Source organism: Tupaia chinensis, unplaced genomic scaffold, assembly GCF_000334495.1.
Source record: "Tupaia chinensis unplaced genomic scaffold, TupChi_1.0 Scaffold000047_1, whole genome shotgun sequence".
NCBI classification, from domain to species: domain Eukaryota; kingdom Metazoa; phylum Chordata; class Mammalia; order Scandentia; family Tupaiidae; genus Tupaia; species Tupaia belangeri.
Window position 1 is genome coordinate 7,483,961 of NW_006159505.1, and position 22,373 is coordinate 7,506,333.

At 42.9% G+C, this 22,373-nt stretch overlaps 1 protein-coding gene and 1 non-coding gene across 6 annotated transcripts in view; both read right to left on the reverse strand.

Moving 5' to 3' along the window:
• Positions 1–22,373, reverse strand: part of NAP1L4 (nucleosome assembly protein 1 like 4) — a 77,617-nt gene that overhangs the window by 19,654 nt on the left and 35,590 nt on the right. For all 5 annotated transcript variants that reach the window (XM_027774402.1, XM_006141083.3, XM_027774405.1 and 2 more), the window contains exons 5-9: positions 20,038–20,179; positions 19,713–19,799; positions 14,430–14,561; positions 8,534–8,605; positions 951–1,090 (exon numbers count right to left, since the gene is read on the reverse strand). In XM_027774402.1, coding sequence (XP_027630203.1) covers positions 951–1,090; positions 8,534–8,605; positions 14,430–14,561; positions 19,713–19,799; positions 20,038–20,179 — 573 coding nt within the window. The remainder of the gene's footprint in view (positions 1–950; positions 1,091–8,533; positions 8,606–14,429; positions 14,562–19,712; positions 19,800–20,037; positions 20,180–22,373) is intronic.
• Positions 7,770–7,892, reverse strand: LOC114009147 (small nucleolar RNA SNORA54). The gene has a single exon (XR_003550617.1). It is a non-coding gene; the product is annotated as a small nucleolar RNA SNORA54 (small nucleolar RNA).

Here is a 22,373-nt window from a genome sequence, read left to right on the forward strand (position 1 = left end):
ACAAAGTTAAATGAAAAATAATTTTTTTTAAAAAAGCCTATACCATATGACCTAGGTGTGTAGGAGGCTATACCCACTAGGTGAGTGTGAGTGCACTCTGTGACATGCACACAATGACACATCTCTCAGAATGTAATTAACACAAGACTGTACTTCGATTCTGTGAATAAGGGTGATTGCTGCAACTTAAGGATAAAGCAATTTCACAGTCAAACCAACTGAGAGAAATTAATGGAACACTGAATTCTCTCCTTGGTAATTTATAGAGACTGAAATTGATATGAGTAAAACAGCAATTATGTTGTACCTACCAATTTCCAAAGCAATCAATGAATCAATAGTGACTGACTCAGTCATTCATTCAACAATTACGTATCTGCTGAGCATAATTTATCAGTTCAATCTTATGAACTTCAATTTATGGAGTCCCCTCATTAAAATGAGAAAAATTATAGACCATCCCAATTCTTTGATTGTGCAAATGATACATCTTCAAGCATCACATTTCATTTCATTCTTTTTTTTTTTTTTTAAGAGAGATTTTTTGCTATAGGGCACATGCATTTGCCCAATTGACAGAAAGTAAGAAATTGCCCCCAAAAGGGGATGGCCATCCCACAATCCCTTCTTCCCCATTCTCCTCTTGGGATTTTGGGGCATACACGCACACACATCCTGTGAGAGTTCTAAGCCACCACATCTGGGACTTGACGTGGAAGTCCAGCAATGTAACCAATACGCCAATTGCTAGTCCCTCGAGCATCACACATTTAAGTTCTGTACTGCAAGTATTCCCAAACTAAAAGACTATTTAATTTAAATCTAAGTCTCCTGGGCTTCTGAGCAGATTCAAGACTTTCTAGTTTACTTTTAATTTTTTATCTTACCCATAAAGTTCTAAAATCATATGCTTTTGTTTCAGAAAGAAAATTAGAATGGTATTTGCTTACCCATCACAGTCAACGATTTCTGGGCCTTCAAAGGAAAAGGGATCGGTCTTATCTGGCTCTGACTTCATCTTGTAGGTTTTTGTCAGGACTGAATTGGTAAAGTAGTCATTGGGTTCAAAGTGGAATTCTAATACAAAAGACTAAAAGCAGAAACTCAGAGTAAGTACCACTTGAAATCTCTAGAAAACTAGCAACAGAGCTGAAGGATAACAGGACTTACTGGAAATCAGCTCCTCTCTGAGCACACCACCACACGCAGAAACTATAACTGAAAAGCTCAGTAGGAATACCTACGTGACAAGAAAAACTTCTTTTTTCTTTTTCTTTCTTTCTTTCTTTTTTTTTTTTTGAGAGGTTTTTGGCTACAGGGCACGTGAGCTTGCCAGAAAGAGAGAGGGCAAGTGAAAAATGACCCCCGAGGGGGGATGGTCATGCCGCAATCCCTTCTTCATTCTCCTCTCGGGATTTTGGGCATGCACGTACATGCACCCAGCGTGAGTTTAAGCCACCGGGTCCGGGACTCGAACCGTGGCTGACTAAATGGAGTCCAGCAATGTAGCCATTATGCTAATCGCTGGTCCCAAGAAAAACTTTATCTCAAAAAAGACTAGCACCCAAATTTTAAAAATAAAAATGGACTGGGGAAAAAAATTTGTTCAGCCCATGAGCAGAAGGCATCTTGTGCTGACTTCCGCTCTCAGCCCTGCCTCCTCCCCAGTGGAGGCCAAACTTTCCTGAGAAATCCTAGCTTTTCTCTGAAGCCCCAACCCCTCCCCTCATTTCTTGGAAGAAAGTGGCTGGGGCGGGGGTGGTGGTGGTGGTAGGGGGAGGTCCGGTGGGAGATCTGGAAAGATGAACTGGGCATCAGTAGCCCACCACCACTTTCCCTTTTTCCTCTCAGCCTGGGTCACCCACCCAGCTGGTAGAACCATGCCAGGCAGTCAAAGAGGCAACACCACTTGGGAGGAAAGTGGAAAAAAAGGAGAGATTTCTAGGAGTCAAATAACTCATCCTTCATTTACAAAGCACTCTATAGTTCTGAAAGAGATAAGCACAATAGGAAAAGGGGGCAAAGAATGAGTACAAGCAGATACAAATAAAATCGAATGGCTCACAAGTAACAAAACAAATGAAAAACCAAGTAAGATGTCATCTCTAAGACAGAAAGTGCACCTGCACACATGCAAACTGTAGTTTGTGTTTCAGGATACCAGGTACACTCCATGCTATAAACAGATTCATGAAGGACAACTTAGCAATATTAAAAACTTAATAAAAAGGCATATTCCCTTGGCTAGCCCCATGTTGCAGCAGTTAATCGCTATGCATGAGGTTCTGCATCCCATCAAACCAATTGTGGTGGAATCCTGGCCTCAGTGGCTTAAAAGAACACTGGGCACATGCGGCCAGCAGGTGGCATGGTAACTAAGGGTGCTGGACTCCCACATGGCCAACTACAGTTCAAGCCCAGGACCTAGCGGCTTGCTTTCTCACTTTCTCTCTCTTTCACTCAGCCCCTCTCTGGTCAAATTAAATAAATAAAATTAAATAAAATAATTCTAAAAAGAAAAAATAAAAAGGTATTGGGTCATCAGAAAAGTCATGATATATTTTTCTAGGCAAAAATGCATCATGACTTTTCCAGCAACCCAATATAGTCTCTGACTCATTAACTCTATTGAGGAAGTTCTCCAATTTGAGAAAAATATCTGGTTTGATATATAGATATGTGCAAAGACATACACCTCAGATTCGTTCATAATGAGAAAACAACCTAGGTTCAAATCCCTGCTCTGTATGATGTACAATGTTACTCAATGTCTCTGGTTCCACTTTCCTGACATACACACTAGAAGTAATAACATTCTCCATGAGTTGCCTTGAGAGTTAATGTCCAGAAGAAGTAAAACAAGAGCCAGGTTTCTGGGCAAGACTTGCTAAATGGTACCATCTCCACTTTATTAGAATGGTAAAGCCATCAAATGAGGAGAAAAAATTAAGATGACTGGGCCAACTCTATGGCCTGGTGGTTAAGGCAGCTAGATCCCAAATGGTCAACTCAGCTGTTCTGAGTCCTGGACTGGGTGGCTTGATAAACACTGGGCATGTGTACATGCATGCCCCAAATCTAGACAGGATGGAAAAATGGAGAAAGGACTGTGGCATGACCCTTCCCCATGGGAGTACGGGGTGCTCTTTTCCCTGTCTCCCTTTCTCTGGTGAGCACATATACCCACTGGCAGACTTTGTTAAAAGCAAGAGGGCAGGATCAAGACTATGGGGTGAATTAAGATTATTTTAAAAAAAAAAAGGCAAAACATTCCTCCAAAAGGTGAAAACACACACATGAGGAGACTTTCAATTTTCTGAAGATCCCTTCAAATGTATACACATTTAAACAAACCACTTCCATAAAGAAGAAAGTAGAAGAAGAACTCTAAAATAAGAGAAGGAGGAGATGGCCCATGAGGGCTTAGAAATCACAATTAGGGCTGACAGGTGTCGTGATAGTTGGGATACTGGACCTGGAAGCTTGCCTTCTCACTTTCCCTCTCTCTCTCTCTCTCCAGTCAAATTAAAAATAATAAAAGGGACCAACAGATAGGGTAGCAGTTACATCATTGTATTTCCACAAGGCCAACCACAGTTTGAGTCCCAGACCCAGTGGCTTGAAAATCACTCCAGGTGAGTGTGCATGCATGACCAAGATCCCAGGAGGAGAATGGAGGAAAAGAGATTGCATTGGGGCCATCCCCCTAGGGGGTAATTTCTCACTTTCTCTCTCAATATTTCTATCTCTTTCTCCCTCCAGTGAGATAACAAGCCCAAGGCAATAACCTGTAAAAATAGTAATAATAATAAAAAATATAATTAAATAAATAATTCTAAAAAAAAAGGGGGGGGGATCACAACCAGGGAGATAGTCCAGTGGGTTTCCAGAAAGGATAGTAAGAAGATCTGCAAGAACAGAGGGAGAGGAAAAGGGACTTAAGTATAAATCACACACACGTAAGGTAAGGAACTAGAGTTATTAATGAGATAAATCACTTGTCTAACAGCAAGGAAAAGGCAGCTATAGGGAATTAGAGCATCAAACAAAATCCCCCCCTTTTCCTCTCCCAAACCTCTAGGGTTTAAACCAGCATAAAGACAGAAGGTGAGTAGTCATTAATAGAGATGGCTATTATTCAAGAACTATTTCAGGTTGTGACCAGGGTGAGACTAACAAATGGCACTGTTCTTATCCCTTATCACTCCTACTACTTTTGCATAGATTTATCTTTTCTCTCCCCTTATTTCCTTTTAGGACCATTTCATCAAACCATACTTCTTCATGTTTTTCTATGTTTTTTTTTTTCCCTTCAGCCTCTGTGTACTCAAGAGTAACCCAAACACAACTGAGAATGAGTGAAAAACTGTTTAAACTGCCTGAGAAGAAAGCCTAAAAATAAGGCCGCCTCATTTCCACACAGAAAAACCTCAGATAAGAACACTGCCGAATATACTAAAAACATCTAATCTCACTGTAATTAAACATATGGTCAGATTTTTTTTGCCCAGCAAAGTAAAACATGGATTATTTTACCAAATGCCCCAACCCAGAAGACAAGGATGGGGTCCCACAAACACCGCCAGGTGGTCAAGGCTAACAAGTAGAGTCTAGGTGAAGGGTAGACAGGGTTTTCTGTACTACTGTTGTAACTCTGCTTTAAGTTTGAAATTATCCCAAAACACTAAGTGGGAAAAAAATCCTAATTACTAAAAATGGAAGTATGATAAAAGTGAATAACCTACCCCTTGGCTTTCTAAAGGTGCATCTTCATTGATGCAATTACACTAAAAGGAAATCTAAACTTGAGAAAACCATCAGAAACTGAAAACGGACTTCGGTTCAACCAAGCTACCCTTTTTTTTTTTTTTTAAGAGAATTTTTTTTTTTTTTTTTGAGTTTTTTCCTATAGGGCGCGTGCGCTCGCCAGAAAGACAGAGAGAGACAGGGAGACAGAAAGCAAGAAATCGCCCCCCAGGGGGATGGCCATGTTGCAATCCCTTCTCTGTTCTCCTCTCAGGATCTTGGACATGCACACACATGTGCCCAGCTTGAGTTTAAGCCACCAGGTCCAGGACTTGAACTGCAGTCGACTATGCGGGAGTCCAGCTACATAGCCATTACGCCAACTGTTGGTCCCAAGAGAAATTTTTGCCATAGTACACATGTGCTTGCTGGAGAGACAGACACAAAAAGTGATATCGCAACCTGGGGGGATGGCCATGCCACAATCCCTTCTTCTCTTGGGATTCTGGGCATGCGTAATAAACACATGCCATGCATGAGTTTTGGGGTTTATTCCCCCCTCCCTGGAGATATTTCTCTTTTAAAAATAATTGTTTTTTGAGAGTTGTTTTTGCTATAGGGCGCATACTCTCACCAGAAAGACAGAGGGACAGAGAGAAATCACTGCCCAGGGAGGATGGCCATGCCGTAATCCCTTCTCCTCCATTCTCCTCTTGGGATCCTGGGCACGCACAAATACGCGCCCAGTGTGAGTTTAAGCCACTTTATTTTTAATCTGAACAGACAGGGACAGAGCAAGAGGGAAAGTGAGAAAGCAAGCTGCCGGGTCCAGGACTCAAACCTTGTTCGGCCATGTGGGAGTCTAGAACCCTTAACCAAAACGCTACCTGCTGGCCCCCAGGCACTAGTTTTAAGCCACTGGGTCCCAAATTTGAACCATGGTTGACTATGCGGGAGTCCAGTGACATAACCATTATGCTACCTGCTGATCCCCATGTAGGCCACTCTTAATACAACAACACAGGATGAGGGAAATGGTGGAATCTGATAATTAGAGAACACCTGCTTCCCTGCAGCCCAGCCTGTGTAACATGGCAGCAGTGTGACTGTGCATGTATCATGCCTGTAGCATTTAGGCAGGTAGATGACCTTTGGCAGAAGGGAATTAGAGTGGTAAGGGACCTGCAAACATACTGACCAGGCTGGAGCCAGGAAGTTTTGTTTTCTTTCAGACAGATTTTTTGCTACAGGGCATGTGTACTCATCGAAGAGAGAGACAACAAGCGAAAAATCATTCCCCAGGCAGATGCCATACCATAATCCCTTCTACTCCATTCTCATCTCGGGATTTAAGGCATGATGCACATATACCCAGTGTGAGTTTCAAGCCACAGGGTCTGGGACTCTAATCATCATCAACTATGTGGATGTCTGGCAATGTAACCGTCATACCATCTGCTGGTCCAAGGTTTTGTTTTTCTTTCTAACTCTAGTTCCTTAGATATTTCATACCTCAAACATATAAAATATGTGCCAGCTCTACAGCCTAGTGGTTAAGAGAGCCAGACACTTGACCAGTTTGAGTCCTGGTCTGGGCAGCATGAAAAAACATACTCTGTGTGTGTGTGTGTGCATGAACCCCAATCACAACAGGATGGAGACAGGGAAAAGAGTTTGTGGTATGACATACGCCATTAGCTGGTGCACTCTCCCTCTCTCTAAAGCACACAAATGCCCTCTGATAATTAAAAAGAAAAAACTATTAAGGGTTGGCAGGGGGTAAATGGGACAACTGGACACACATAGGAAAGACTAGATTTACATGCCAGGTATACAGATATGCCTCTGATCCAGCCCAGCCTAGACTGGGGTTAGATTACAACAGAGACCCTACTGGCAGTGTTTGTCTCTCTCACTTATGGAGTAAACCAAACAGAACAAAACAAAAATCTATGGACAAATTCACAAAGCTTTTGAGAATCATCATTATTATTTTTAGTTTTTTGTCATAGGGTGCATGTGCTCACCAGATAGAGAGAGAGAGAGACAATGAGAGGGAAAGTGAGAAGTCACTTCCTAGGGGGGATAGCCATACCACAATCCTCTCTCCACTCTCCTCCTGGGATTCTGGGCACACACATACCTGAACCCAGTGTAATTTTCAAGCCACCAGGTCCAATACTTGAATTGCCTCTGGCCATGTGGGAGTCTAGCACCTTAATTATACTACCTGCTGGTCCTGAGAATTATTATTTAAAGATGGAGGTTTGTATAGTGTTCTTTAACATTTGCTTGGATTTTCTGCTTTCTACAGTTAATAAACACATGACTTTTATAATGAAGGAGTAAAAAGAGGAAAAGATGACTGACCCACATTCTAGCACAAGGCTCAAGTCTATAAGCCCCATGAGATGGAGGAAAAAAAAGAGAAACGGGCTGAGAAAGAAAATGGACCTAGGAAATCAAACAGGTATCCAATAGGAAGGAAGAAAAGAAGAAAGAGAGAGGGAAATAAGGAAGGAAGGGAGGGTGGAAGGGAGGGAGGGAGGGAGGAAAAGAAAGCAAGCAAAGAAGGAAAGAAAGAAAAGAAAGGAAAAAGGTATTGCCCCAGGTTAGCAAACTGAGTCTGAATGACTCCTCTAGGGGGCACTATGGTAAAAGCCTAAAAGCAAAGGAAGAAGGCACTCAGGGAACATGTTGCTATAGCCTCTGTGGAGCAGGAGAGAGCAGGCCAATTCAGTCGGTGGACAGATACCACTCCTGACTCCCAACACACTTGTTCCCATCTACAAAAGGACAGCTGAATGTCACCGCTCATAGTGGAGGAAAAAGTAGAAGGGAGATACGGCTGTCCCACTCCGTTGTCCTGAATTACTTGCAGGACCTGCAATAAAGATACCTACTTATGCTGACCCTCCGTCACTACTTGTGGCCCAGTGCTCTGAAATAGGAAGAGATCAATCCTAGGTCCAAGGTCCCAACTCCTACCCCAAAGATCCCAAACCCATTGCCCTTCATACAGCTTTTGTCTCCAAGACCTGAAACTGAGAGCCACCCGTCAGTCAGTCATGTGACATTGGAAATGCTGTAGCACTGGAATGGAACCCGTTAGCTACGGCCAGGTTAACAGGTTACGAACAGTGCTCCTTGGAAGAACCAGACAGAATTAAGACAGCATAATCTCAAGACCAGTGCTACAGTTCTTCATATGAAAGTAAAGGCAAGTGTATCTTATTAACTAGCAGGGAGATGTGCCCCACTAACATAAATAGTATAATAGTACCTGCAATTATTCTTTAGGGTAAAACCTGGTAGGTTTCTCTCATTAGTATCTTGGATTTCTCTAAAAAGTGCTACTTATATTTGTGTATATACTCCCCTCCTTTTAAACTTTTAAATATATATTAGACTTATGCAAACTTCTGAGACTATGGGAAATTACATTATCCCACACATCAGAGAAAACACTCACACTGAAGCCTGGCATGGCTAGAGTCAAAACTGATTGAACTCTTGCATCAGTCACTACACAGACCCATGGCCTTGAGGTGCTAAGTAGTCTGTGCTACTTGTCAAATTGTCCAGCTCAGACTCCCAACTACAGAGCTGGGTGAGGCACAAAAAGGCAGTATGGCACCAAATCTACCATTTTGGTGAGCAGTCATGCCCAGGGTTGCCCAGTACATTCAATGGCAGGTTTGGATTTCTTGCCTGGTTCCAAGTCTCTCACTCTTAGTGGCTTGATCTTTTCTGACACTGACCAAGGGCTTACACAGTCAGTACTTACCATAGGTTGTCCAGGGTCTGAAAATTTCACTTTAATATCCTGTAGGTGTTTCAAGATTGGTTCATCATATTCCTAGCCAAAAAAAAAAAAAAAAGAAAAGAAAACATCTCCAAATAGCTGTTACTTTCTTTTTTGAGTTTTTTGTTACTGGGTACGTGCCCTTGCCAGAGAGACAGAAAGCAAGAAATCACCACCCGCCCCCCCAGGGGGGATGGCAACACCACAATCCTTCTCTTCCCTTTCCTCTTGGGACTCTGGGCATGCATGCACACATGCCCAGTGTGATCTCAAGACACCGGGTCTGGACTCACACCACGGTCGACTACATGGCAGGCGAGAATTCTACCACTGAACCACCAATGCAAGCGACGGTCGACTACATGGGAGTCCAGCGCCTCAACCACTACGTCAGTCACCTACTGGCCCCCTCCAATGAGCTTGTTCAAAACAATACATATCTCAGGTCAGCTCTGTGGCCTGACAGTTAAGACAGTCAGATCCTACACAGCTGACTATGCCATTTGGATCCTGTACCCAGCAGTTTGAGAAACACACCAGGCATGTATACATGTGTGCCTATGTCCCATTGCAGAGGGAGGGGGATGCTCTCTCTCTATTCCTCTGTCTCTGGTGCAAGTACATGCTCTCTGGCAACAAAACACAACAGTGTATATAGTCTCATTAAGGATTCAGGGTAGCAAACACTCCCAGTTATTGGATAATTAGCAATGCTGACATTCTGTTCAGTCTGAGCTGGACAATTTGACAAGTAGCACAGATCACTTACCGCCTCAAGTTGTCAAGTAAGAACTTCTGAGGAATACCCTAAATTTGCTCACTGACTATGAATCTTAGGGTGGCAGCAATAAGATGTCAGGTATTAGCAGCTCTTTCTCTGACATGGAAAAATCAATGTCAGCAACAAGGGCAGCACCTTCTACATCTGCCTGTCTACAGAGGCCCTCACTTGCTTTCCTCCACTAGTTAACGCAGACAGATGTCAAAAATGCCATAAACTGGGACCAGCAGTTGGCGTAATGGCTATGTCGCTGGACTCCCACGTAGTCGATCGCGGTTCGCGTCCCGGACCCACTGGCTTAAAACTCACACCGGGCGCGTGTGCATGCATGCCCAAGATCCCGAGAGGAGAGTGGAGGAGAAGGGATCGTGGCGAGGCCATTCCCCCTGGGGGGTGATTTCTCGCTTTCTGTCTGTCTCTCTTGTCTCTGTCTGTCTGGTGAGTGCACATGCCCTATAGCAAAAACCTCTCCCAAAAATAAATAAATAAATAAAGCTACAAACTGAGGGACCAGCAGTTAGCGTAATGGCTATGTTGCTGGACTCCCACGTAGTCAACCAAGGTTCGCGTACCAGACCCGGTAGCTTAAAACTCATGCCAGAATGAAGGAGAAGGGATTGCAGTATGGCCATCCCCCCTGGGGGGTGATTTCTTGCTTTCTGTCTGTCTCTCTTGTCTCTCTCTGTCTGGCGAGTGCACGCACCCTACAGCAAAAACCTCTATTAAAAAAAAAAAAAGCCACGAACTGAGACTATTGGTCCTCAGTGTCTCAGGAGACAGCAGCAGAAGCTAGGAAATCAGAAGACTAGATGAACCACTGTTCTTGGCACCTAGTTCCCTGCCTCTGGCAATTAAGTACCAAAAATCACAATACATATATCACTTCTTTACAAAGCCTTCCAAATCATGTCTAAGCTCTAACTTGCAGGCACAAAGAAGTTTTTACAGCTCTTAGATATGGCTATATGCTTTTATAAGTGATGACTATTTAAACTCAAAAGTTACCAATATCTGACATTTTAGAAAGTCAGGAGAGGTATATATAACAAGACTCGAACTGTTATGATCATACACTAGTGACAGGTAATGGACTCAATTCTTTAGCCTCGGTCTGGAGACTGAACCTAATAATTTCTTGAAGCTCCATTCAGTTTTTCTTTTTAAGAGGTTTTTGCTATAGGGTATGTGCGCTCACCAGACAAAGAGAGAGAGACAGAAAGCGAGAAATCACCCCCCTGGGGGGATGACCACACTGCAATCCCTTCTCCTCCGTTCTCCTCTCGGGATCTTGGGCACGCACGCACACACGCCTGGCGTGAATTTAAGCCACTGGGTCCAGGACTCGAACCATGGTCGATTACATGGGAGTTCAGCAACATAGCCATTACACTAACTGCTGGACTCCCATATGACCTACTGCAGTTTTAGTCCCAGACCTGGTGGCTTTAAAGTCACACTCGGTATGTGTGTATGTGTGCCCGAAATCCCATGTGGAGAATAAAGGAGAGGGGACTACAATGTGGCCATCCCCCCCAGGGGATGACATCTCACTCTCTCTATTATTCTCTGTGTGTCTCTGGCATGCAAATGAACCTTTTAGCAAAATTCTGACTCTCTAAAAACATACATAAATAAAAAATAAATTGAATGTGATAATTGCCAACTTCCTGGTTTTAAAGGCTTTTGATATAGTCAAACAAACAAAAAGGTTATCTAGCAAGTCTCTATAGACCGCCCCCCCCCAAAAAAAATCAGAATGAAAAAATATGAATGCCCAAATTACCAAATAACTAGCTAGGCAGTTTTAAAAGGGGGCCACATCAGCATGAGAAATCAAGTTTTTGATGCAGAACCAGACAGCAGGGGGCTCTAATACAGAAGCAATGACTAATATAGAGAGGTATTGGGGAGAATGGACTGACACCTCACTAACATATGGCCAACTGAGATTTCTGCCCTTTTTTTTTCACTCAGAGAGATTTTTGCTACAGGGCACATGTACTCGCAAAAAAGACAGAGAGGGAGAAAGTAAGTTAGAATTCTCCCCCCAGGGAGGATGGCCATGCCACAATTCCTTCCCCTCGATTCTCCTCTAGGGATTTTGGGCATGCACGCCCATGCACACAGCGTGTGCTTTAATTAAGCTGCTGGGTCCAGAACTCAAACTACATGGGAATCCAGCAATATAACTATGACGACATCTGCTGGTCTTGGACTCCTGCTCTCTCAAAACCAGACCATGCTACCAATCAACAGCCACACTAGTACCTGGATCACTAAATAACTGGCCTGGTAGGCTTGTGTTGCAGAAAAATACCTGACTTCTTGCTGCTACCACCCTAAGATTTATAGTCAGTGAGCAAATTTGGGTTACTTCTTGGAGGCTGTTACTTGACAAGGACAGAATGTCAGTGTGCCATCTTCCCTGAGAGGGAGGGGTGGTTGCTTTTCCACTTTCCCTCTATCTGTGTCTCTCTCTAGTAAGTACACTTGCAGCATGCATGCCCTGTATCAGGGAGGAGGAGGAGAAGAAGAAAGTGTGGCCTTTTAAAATCCCACCTTTTCAAATGAAAAGGAAGCTCAGAACAGGAAAACTAAGGCTATTCTTTTATTTTTGGAGAGGTTTTCACTATAGGGAGCATGCACTCGCCAGACAGACAGAGAGAGACATAGAGACAGAAAGCGAGAAATCACCCCCCGGGGGGATGGTCACGCCACAATCCCTTCTCCTCTTGGGATCTTGGGCATGCACGCACATGCGCCTGGCCTGAGTTTGAAGCCACTGCCACTGGGTCCGGGAGGAGAACCACAGTCGACTACATGGGAGTCCAGAGACATAGCCATTAAGGGTAACTGCTGGTTCCCTCTTTTTTTTTTTTTTTTTTTGAAGAGGTTTTTTGCTATAGGGTATGTACACTCGTCAGAAAGACAGAAAGTGAGAAATCACACCCCTGAGGGGATGGCCAGTCCACAATCCCTTCTCCTCTTGGGATCGCACGCACACAGCATGAATTTAAGGCAACGGATCCAGGACTCGAACTGCAGGCGACTACATGGGAGTCCAACGACATAGCCATTACACCAACTACTGGTCCCGCAGCTATTCTATTTTAAAAGTTTCCCTGGCTAGAATAATAAGAAATATACTATTCTTTCTGTCATTTCCTGAATTTCAGCTTAGGACACAGTTGATAAACATATAGACAACAGAGGGATCAGCAACTGGCGTAATGGCTGTGGCTGGACTCCCATGTAGTTGACCGTGGTTCTAGTCCCGGACCCGGTGGCTTAAACTCATACCAGGCGTATGTGCGTGCGTGCCCAAGGTCCCGAGAGGAGAATGGAGGAGACGGGATTGTTGTGTGGCCATCCCCCCTGGAGAGAGGGGGATTGATTTCTCGCTTTCTGTCTCTCTGTCTTTCTCTGTTTTTCCAGATTGCATGTGCCCTATAGCAAAAACTTCTCCAAAAACAAAAATAAAAAAAGGACAGGCAGCAGAGGCAGCAACACAGTAAATTTCTAAAACCTATGAAAAATGTATTTGTAAATCCTATGCAAATTACAATACAGTTGTATACAAGACACAGTGGCTACCCTGACCCTAGAGATACTGTGTTGACATAAGAACAGAGCTCAGAGCTATCCAGAGTGAGCCTGAATACAGGCATGGCTGCCTCTGTGGACCCTGGAACAACAAGAGCCCAGATAACAGTCAGTTAATAAGACCTAGGGCAGGACTTTTCTTTCCTTTCAAACTTGCCCAAGTATGCGTGTTCCCGAGAGAGAGAGAGAGGGAGAGAGCGAGCGCGTACCCTTCATGGAGTATGGTCATAATGCAATCCCATCTCTGTTTCTCTCTTCTTTTGAGACTGAAATACATGTCAGATGCACATGCATCTGCTGGGTCTGGGACTCAAATCGTGCAGTCGGCCAAGTGAGATTCAGCAGCCTTGACCATCAAGCCATGGGCAGGCTTTTTATTTTTCCCTTATAAAAAACAGACTTATTTTTTAGAGTTTTGCCTTAAGGCACTTGAGAGAGAGACGGACAGAGTGACAGACAGTAAGAGGGAAAATGAAAAATCACCCCCCAAGGGGGGGAGGCTGCGCCGCAATCCCTTCTTCTCCATTCTCCTCCCAGGATCTTGGGCATGCACACACACACACATATGCCACGCCTGAGTTTTAAGCCACCAGATCAGGGACTCCAACCATGGTCAGTCACATAGGAGTCCAGTGATGTAACCACTATGCAATCTGCTGGCCCCAATAGAGATATTTTCAAAAGAATTGATCAGAAAATATTCTCAAATTATTGTTTTATGTTAATACAATCAGCAAGGCTGTACAACAGGCCTATTTCAAATATATAGTAAGAAGCGTGTGTGTGTGTGTGCATGTGTGTGTATGTGTGACCAAAATGGAAGAGAAAGAATTGCAGCATGACTATTCCTCAAAGAGGTGTGTTCCCTCCTCTCCAAAGCACAAATGTGTAGACAGACACACACACAAACCATCCGTATACAAAACCTCTATCCTTGAATATTAATCCTTCCACTCTTGTCTCTTATTCTCATTCCTAGCCTACTAGTTCTACCACGGTAGAGATGGGGAAACATGCTTTCTAAGGGTCAGGCAATAGCACAATGCAGAAGGTGGAAAGAAGTGACTCACAAGCTATGGCCCAGGCTAAAGTGTTGTCAGCCCCTATTGACCCCAAAGAACTGCAAAAGATGGCACAGACCCCTACCAGTGAGTACACCTTCCCTGTGAGATCAGGTGGCTCACCTAGGCTACTGCCCACACTCAATGCCTTTCCATTAAGAGTAACTTCTAAACACCCAGACAAATGGTTTTATTTTTGCTATAGGATCCATGTGCTTGCTAGAGAGGCAGAGAGAAAAGGCAAGCGAGAATCGCCCCAGGAGGATGGTCATGGCTCAATCTCTTGTCCTCCATTCTCCTCTCAGGATTCTGCGTATGCACACGTGTGCTCCTGTTATGCTTTTCAAGCCACCAAATATGCAACTTCAACAGCACACACAGCCATGTGGGATCTAGAATCCCCCCTGATGGTCACACATAGAGATTTTCTTACCTGGACTAATTCACTTAGCATATCTACATTTCTAAAGATGGTAAACCAGAACTCCGGAATTCCTTTGGGATTTGGCTCTTCAGCTGTTGCTGCTTCTTTTTCTGCTATAACTACTTTATTCTTCATGTCTCCCTAAAAGAATAAAGATACAGAATATAACACTTATCACATACCAAAAAACCAACGCACACAAAGACAAATTAACAAATGACTCATATATTAGCTAATATATATTATATATTAGCAAATATACATTATATGTTAGCAAATATAATTTCAGAATCCTGTACAAACATCTATAAAAACTCATTTTGTGAGGCCAGAAGGTGGCATAGGTACTGGGTGGTGAAGGTACTGGGCATCCACAAAGTCAATAGTTTGAGTCCCAGACCCAGTAGCTTGCTTTCTCATTCCAACCACCCCCACGACACCCATTTCTCTGTGGTAATCACGTGTGCCCTATAACAAATTAGAAATAATAATGTTTTTAAATGCTACTCTGTGGCAGTCAGTAGCATACTAAACTGCAGTGTTAAAAACCACTTGGCCGGGGCTGGCGGATGCCGTGGTGGTTAAGGTGCTGGACTCCCACATGGCTGACCACGGTTCAAGTCCCGGACCTGGTGGCTTGCTTTCTCACTTTCCCTCTCTCTCTGTCTCTCTCTGGTCAAACTGGAAAATGATGATAATAATAAATAAAGTTAAAAAAAAAAAAAAAAAAACATGGCTAACCACAAATTTTGGGTCCCATGCCTCGTTGATCTAAACATGCCAGGCATCCAAGTACTTGCCCAAGTTCCCAATGGGGACTGAAGCATGACCACGGTTGAGAATGGTTCTCACTCTTTCACATGCATGTTCTATCTGAATAAAATACAAATAAAAGATCTTAAAAAGAAAATTAAATTCCTTCTGGGGTCACTGCTGCTCTTCATAGCTGATCCACAGAGAAAGGGTCCAGATTCATGTCTAGAGACCTTCCCGAGTATGCTGGACTTGCTCATGCCCATGAACCTGGACTGGCTGAAGCTCAGGATAGATCATGGTACCAAGACCCTAATGGGTGTGTCATCTGGCTTTTCCTTGCTCATGGAAGAAACAAACATACTTAAAAATCCGTTCTGGAGGCCAGCGGGTGGTGTGGTAGTTAAAGACGCTGGATTCTCACGTGGCTGACCATGGTTCAAGTTCTGAACCTGGCGGCTTGCACTCTCTATGTCTCTCTCTGGCCAAAATTGGAAAAGTAGGAATAAATAAATAATTCTAAAAAAATTCCATTCTGAACCTATACCTCTAAAACATGTGCATATGATGCTTTCCAAATAATTCTGAGGAAAAAAGCATGAGATATTAATCCAGATGCAATTCCATAATATAATTTCCCACCGAGGGGCAGAAAAGCTAAAGTGGCTAAATGCCATCAGAAAAGCTACTCTGTGCTGTCATTGTTAGGTGCCTGAGAACAACCTCCCATCACTGGACACAGACTTGGAAGACTCTGCATTGGACTTGAGGAGACACAACACTAATGTGCAAAACATCCATTACAGTTTAGGTTTAAAAAAAAATCCAGTTTAAGGATAATTAAGTTAATCTGAATTAAAAATCTGATCTCTGGCTAAAATGTAGATGGGAAAAAAGGAAGTTGAAATTAAGAATGTTTATTTACTACATGGAACAAGCAGATGGCATGGTAGTGAAGGCGTTGGACTCCACATGGCCAACTGCAATTCCGAGTCCCAGACCTGGGAGCTTGAAAAATACACTGGGGCATGTTCATGTGTGCCCCAAATTCTAGGAGAAGAACAGAGAGAAGTGATTGTGGTGTGGACATCTGCACTGGGGTGTGAGTGTGTGTGGATGGGTGTGAGAGAGAGAGAGATATTTCTCACTTTCCCTCTCACTGTTGCTCTCTTTTATCTGGCTCTCCAGCAAGTGTACATGTCCTATGGTAAAATCTTAAAAAAGTAAAGTTGACTACAACACTACCTTCAGCAACAAGAAACTGCTCAGTGGCCTGGCCCATTGCATGGTAACTAAGGTGGCTGGATCCCCTAGGGGACTGCATGGTTCAAGTCCCAGATCCAGTAGCTTGAGAAATATGCTAAGTACATATGTATGTGTGCCCAAAATGGAGGAGCAAGGGTTGCGGCGTGACTATTCCCCAAAGAGGTATGCTCTCTCCTCTCCAAAGCAGAAATGTGCTCTGGTAAAAATTGAAAACTGAGACAAAAAAACCACTCAGTAGCCTGTTTGTTCAGCTATTAAGGAGACAGCTATAAAAGCTGACACACATGGGACCAGCAGTTGGCGTAATGGCTATGTCGCTGGACTCCCACGTAGTCAACAGCGGTTCGTGTCCCGGACCTGGCAGCTTAAAACTCATGGCCAGGAGCATGTGCGTGTGTGCCCAAGATCCCAGAGGAGAATGGAGGACAAGGGATTGTGGCGTGGCCATCCCCCCTGGGGGGTGATTTCTCGCTTTCTGTCTCTCTGTCTGTCTGGCGAGCACATGCGCCCTATAGTAAAAACCTTCCAAAAAAAAAAGCTGGCACACAGGTACCATGTGAACATCAGGGTGGTGACCAGAGAAACTGCTGGACAGTAATGTGGAAGGGAGTCTTGTAAGATCATGGCCCAAGGGAAAAGGTAGATGAGGAAGGTTAAACATATACTAAATCAAACCAGGAAATTCTGAATGCATTGTCAAATAGACTGCAATGACCATTCATTCAATCACTTACGGTTTCTAAAATAAATAACAGCAGATTACTCTTGAGTCATAAGGACCAAATTGTAACAGCAGTCAAGAACTACATAATGATATTATGATCAACAATAAACTACATTTATAACAATAGTCTCATAAAATTATCCCATAAGACAAGGGGTCTTTCTTTTTGGTGGGGGGAGAGGTTTTTGCTACAGGGCGCATGCACTTGGCCAGAGAGAGAGACAGATGGGACCAGTAGTCCGCGTAATGGCTACATCGCTGGACTCCGACGTAGTCAAGTGTGGTTTGAGTCCCAGCCCTGGTGGCTTAAAGTCACGCCAGGTGCGCAGGTGTGCATACCCCAGATCCCAACAGGAGAATGGAAAAGGAATTACAGCATGGCCATCCCCCACCGGGGGGTCGGGGGTGACACGCCCTATAGGAGAAAAAAAAAAAAAAAAACTTAAAAAAAAAAAATACAGAGAGAGGGACCCTGACAAGGGGGCTTTAAAGAGTTCACGGAAAATGCACATTGTGAAAAAACTATGCACAGATTTAAAAAATTTTGTGCACCAAAATAAATTCGTACTTTTTTTCCTTTAGTTCCCTACAGGGCATGTGTGTGCTTGCTGGAAAGAGAGAGAGAGAGAGAGAGAGAGAGGGGAAATGAATAGCCATTCCCCCCTTGGGGGATGGCCACACCACAATCCCTCCTCTCAGGATTATGGGCAGGCACACACATGTACCAGATGTGTCTTTTGGGCTACCAATTCTGTGCCTCGAACCATGCAGTTTGGTCATGTGAGAATCCAGCTGCCTTCACCTCCATGCCACCTACTGGCCAAATAAACTTTTTAAAAAATAATTATTTATCTTTATTTATTTTACTTTGAGCAGGGAGGGACAGAGAGAGAAAAGAAAAATGAGAAAGCAAGCTACCAGGTTCGGGACTCAAACCATGGTCAAGCATGTGAGAGCCCAGAGTCCTTAGCCACCACACCACCTCCTGGCCATGATAAATTTGTATTTTAATTTCCTGTAGCCATGACCTTTTTAAAGTTCCCTTGCACAGCCTAGTTCTGTTTTTTTTTGTTGTTTTTTTTTTTTTTTGGAGAGGTTTTTGCTATAGGGCGCATGCACTCGCCAGACAGACAGAGAGAGAGAGAGAGGGATAGGAAGCGAGAAATCACCTCCTAGAGGGGATGGCCACGCCACAACCCCTTCTCCTCCATTCTCCTCTCAGGATCTTGGGCACGTACGCACACGTGCCCGGCGTGAGTTTAAGCCACCGGGTCTGGGACTCGAACCGCGGTTGACTATGTGGGAGTCCAGCAACGTGGGAGTCCAGAGCCAGAATGCTAACTGTTGGTCCCCTACAGCCTAGTTCTATGGTAGGTTATACTACAGTTTTGTGTAAGTACACTCCTGGATGTTTACACAACAAAGTCACCTAACAACACATTTCTGACAACGTATCCCCTTCCCTAGGTAATGCACAACTGTTATGTATGCCAAACCACAGCTATAGGTTCAAGTAGGTAAAGTCCTCTAGTATGTATCTTTTTAAAGATCAAAACTATATAGCAGGGACCAACAGTTAACATAATGCTTATGTCGTTGGACTCCCATGTAGCAGACTGTGGTTCGAGTTCCAGGCCCGGTGGCTTAAACTCACGCCAGGCGTGTGTGTGTGTGTGTCCAAGATTCCAATGGAGGAGAAGGGATTGCAGAATGGCCATGCCACCTGGGGGGTGATTTCTCGCTTTCTGTCTGTCTTTCTGGCGAGCACATGTGCCCTATAGGAAAAAACCTCTCCCCCCCAAGAAAACACATAGCTAGTAAAAATTAACATACACTTAACAAGCACACATCTACCTTCTCTGAGCTCTGCTTTCTCTCAACCAAGACTTTCACTGATAGTCTAATCTTTGTTCACTCTCTATTTCAGTACACAATAGCAAAAAGGTAACTGAGTAGAGGAGCTGTTTCTTATTCTATTCTCTGTCAGAAATGTCGGATGCCAGGACCAGCAGGTGGCATGGTGGTACACTCTCACTTGGCTGACCACAGTTCGAGTCCTGGACCTGGTGGCTTGCTTTCTCACTTTCCCTCTCTCTCTCTGGTAAAATTAAAATAAAGATGAATGAGTACATAAAAAAATTAAATAATTCTAAAAAAAAAAAAAAAAAATAGAAAGACAGACAGAAAGAAATGTCAGATGCCATACCTGCATCAAAAGAAACTTAATATCCTAAACTAATGGAGGGGCACCTAATATTGGCATCAAAACATGTTTCTGGGGCCAGCAGGTGGCATGGTGGTTTAAAGACACAGGATTCCCACCTGGCCAACCACAGTTTGAGTCCTGGACCTGGTGGCTTGCTCTCTCGTTTTACCTGTCTGTCTCTGCCTGGTCAAATTAAAAATAATAATAACAAATGGAATTAAATAAATAAATAACTCTTTACAAACATTTTAAAAGTTTCTATTTCTAATAGTATTAACATAGAACACAAGTTATACTCAAAGCTACACTCTTTTTAAAAAAAAAAATAATAAAACAGACTTACAGCCAATTTGTCCTCCTCTTCATTTTCGCTGTGCCATTCTGATTCCGCATCTGTTGGCTCAACATCACCAGTGATAAATTCTCTTCTCTACATAATAAAGAGATCTCATTTAGAATTATGTTTTTTAGAAACACAAAGGTTAAAATTAGTTCAAAACTACTGAGTTTATAAACAATGCATATGCAGATAGTTTTCTACCTGTTATATTAATATTCTACGTTTTAAGGCTTAAAGAAAAACATAAAATGATTCACTGGGTAAATCTGTATGTTTTACCTAAACTATTCAAAATCTACAAATAAAACTTATTAATATAGCTCTCTACCTTGTCAAAAAGAGGCTGGTATAATGCCGCATACTTTCTTTCCAAGTCATGGACTTCTTCATAGAACTTAGCTTCTATATGAGCGCATCTCACTTGAAGCTGTTTCAATGCATTAATTCTTCTTTTTACTGCTTTAGGTAAACTAAGCAGGAAGAGGAGATAAAATAAAAACACATGCATGCACAGTAAGTCAACATATTTCCAACTTTATTAAAATAAATTTGGGTTAATATAAAATTAGCAACCTTACTATGAAAAGGTTAAAAAATCATTAAGGACAAATATCCCAATAGGAAAAAAAAAAACAAAGAGGTAAAGGACAAAGCTAAAAAGCTAATTTACAAAAAAGAAAAAAAAAAAAGCCACAAAATTGATAAACATGAGGTAAGATTTTATTTAAATAAAATATGCAAAAGAATGCAAATTTATAAGAACTTTCTTTTCCTTACCAAATTGTTGGTTAAAAAGAAAAAAGAAGAAAAAAAAAAGAAAAAAACAACAACGTGACCAACCAACCACTTAGGGTTTTAATGAGGCTAAGGGCAAATAAGCCCTCTAAATTGACTTATGCTTCTCTAGACAGATAAGAACCCTGAAAATTTTCTTTGGATGCCAGAAAGTCTACTTCTAAGAATTTACCTTAAGAAAATCACCAAATATTTATTCTGTAATGTCCACCGACATATTATTTGTTAATAAAAACCATAAGTAACAAGTTGAGCAGAATTCAAACTTGGCCCAACCATAATCCTGCTGCCAAGTTATCTTCAGTTCCATGTGGATATCTTTCTAACATTGGGATGCTGAGGGAACAGCAGATAGTGTAACGGTTACATCACTGGATTCTCACATAGTCAACTGCAGTTTGAGTCCTGGACCTGTTGGCTTAACTTCATGCTGAGCACGCGTGCATGCATGCCCAAGATCCCAAGAGAAGAATGGAGGAGAAGGGATTGCGGCATGACCATCCCCCTTGGGGGGTGATTTCTCGCTTTCTGTCTCCGTCTCTTTGGCAAGTGCATATGCTCTATAGCAAAAATATTTCTTAAAAAAAATAAATAAAATAAATTAAGTAAAATAAATTTTAAAAATGTGTGTGTGTGTGTATACACACATATATATGTAAGTAAACCAAGGAAAGGTAGAGGAACCAGCAGTTGGCGTAATGACTGTATCACTGGACTCCCATGTAGTCGATCACAGTTAAGAGTCCCGGACCTGGTGGCTTAAACTCATGCCAAGTGCGTGTGCGTGCATGCTCAAGATCCCGAGAGGAGAATGGAGAAGGGACTGTGGTGTGGCCATCCCCCCTGGGGGGTGATTTTTCGCTTTCTGTCTCTGTCTTTCTGGCAAGTGCACGCTCTCTATAGCAAAAACCTCTCCCAAAAAAAGAGGAAAGGTAGAATAAGAATAAAAGGTAGACACACACTAATATCTGTACTAATTAAACAATTTGTTCTGTAACTTTTGACACACACACACACACACACACACATATATAAATAATTGTTGAGAAAGTCATGACTTTTTTCCCTACTCTATGCGAAAATGCATCATGACTTTTCCAACAACTCACAAAACAAAAGCTGAGAAACACTCACAAGGGAGGTCCGTTCTCTCCCAGAATGAAATGCATCTATCAGGTTTTTTTTGCCTCTCAATTCTGTTCCATATGTATGCATTACTTTTTATTACAACAGAGAAAGCATGTGTATGCACGCAAGAGGGGAGGGAAGGATGGAGGGATGCAACCTTGACAGGGTCTTGTCATACTGGGATCCTCTTTCCTCAGCCTTTCAGCTTATTGGGATCTTGGGCATGTATGGGCAAGTAAACCTAATTTGAGCTCAGTAACATACCCAGCATGTTTTCAGGCTGACCAAGAGATCCAAGAAATCTAGTTGCCTTAACCAGGTCACAAGCCATCCCAGGAGAAAATTTTTAAACCCACTGTTCAGGGGCCAATAGGTGGTGTGGTGGTTAAAGTGTTAGAGTCCCACACAAAGTACCACAGTTCAAGTCCCAGATCCGGTGGCTCGAAGAACACCAGGTGCTGTGCATATGTGCCCAAAATCTCAAGAAGAGATTGTACTAAGGGCATTCTTCCTGCTAAGGGATTTCTCACTTTTCCTCCCTCTCTGTCTCTGGAAAGTGTAGGTATCCTAATAAAAGGCTCATTAGAAAATAAATAAATAATTTGTTGTGGTGGCACAGTCTGAACACTCCGTTGCACACATGGGTACCCCAGATCCTAAGGAGGTAGAGAAATGAAGAAAGGAGACTGCTATACAGTGAGACCCTGTCACAGGTGCATTATCTTCTGTGACTATTATAAA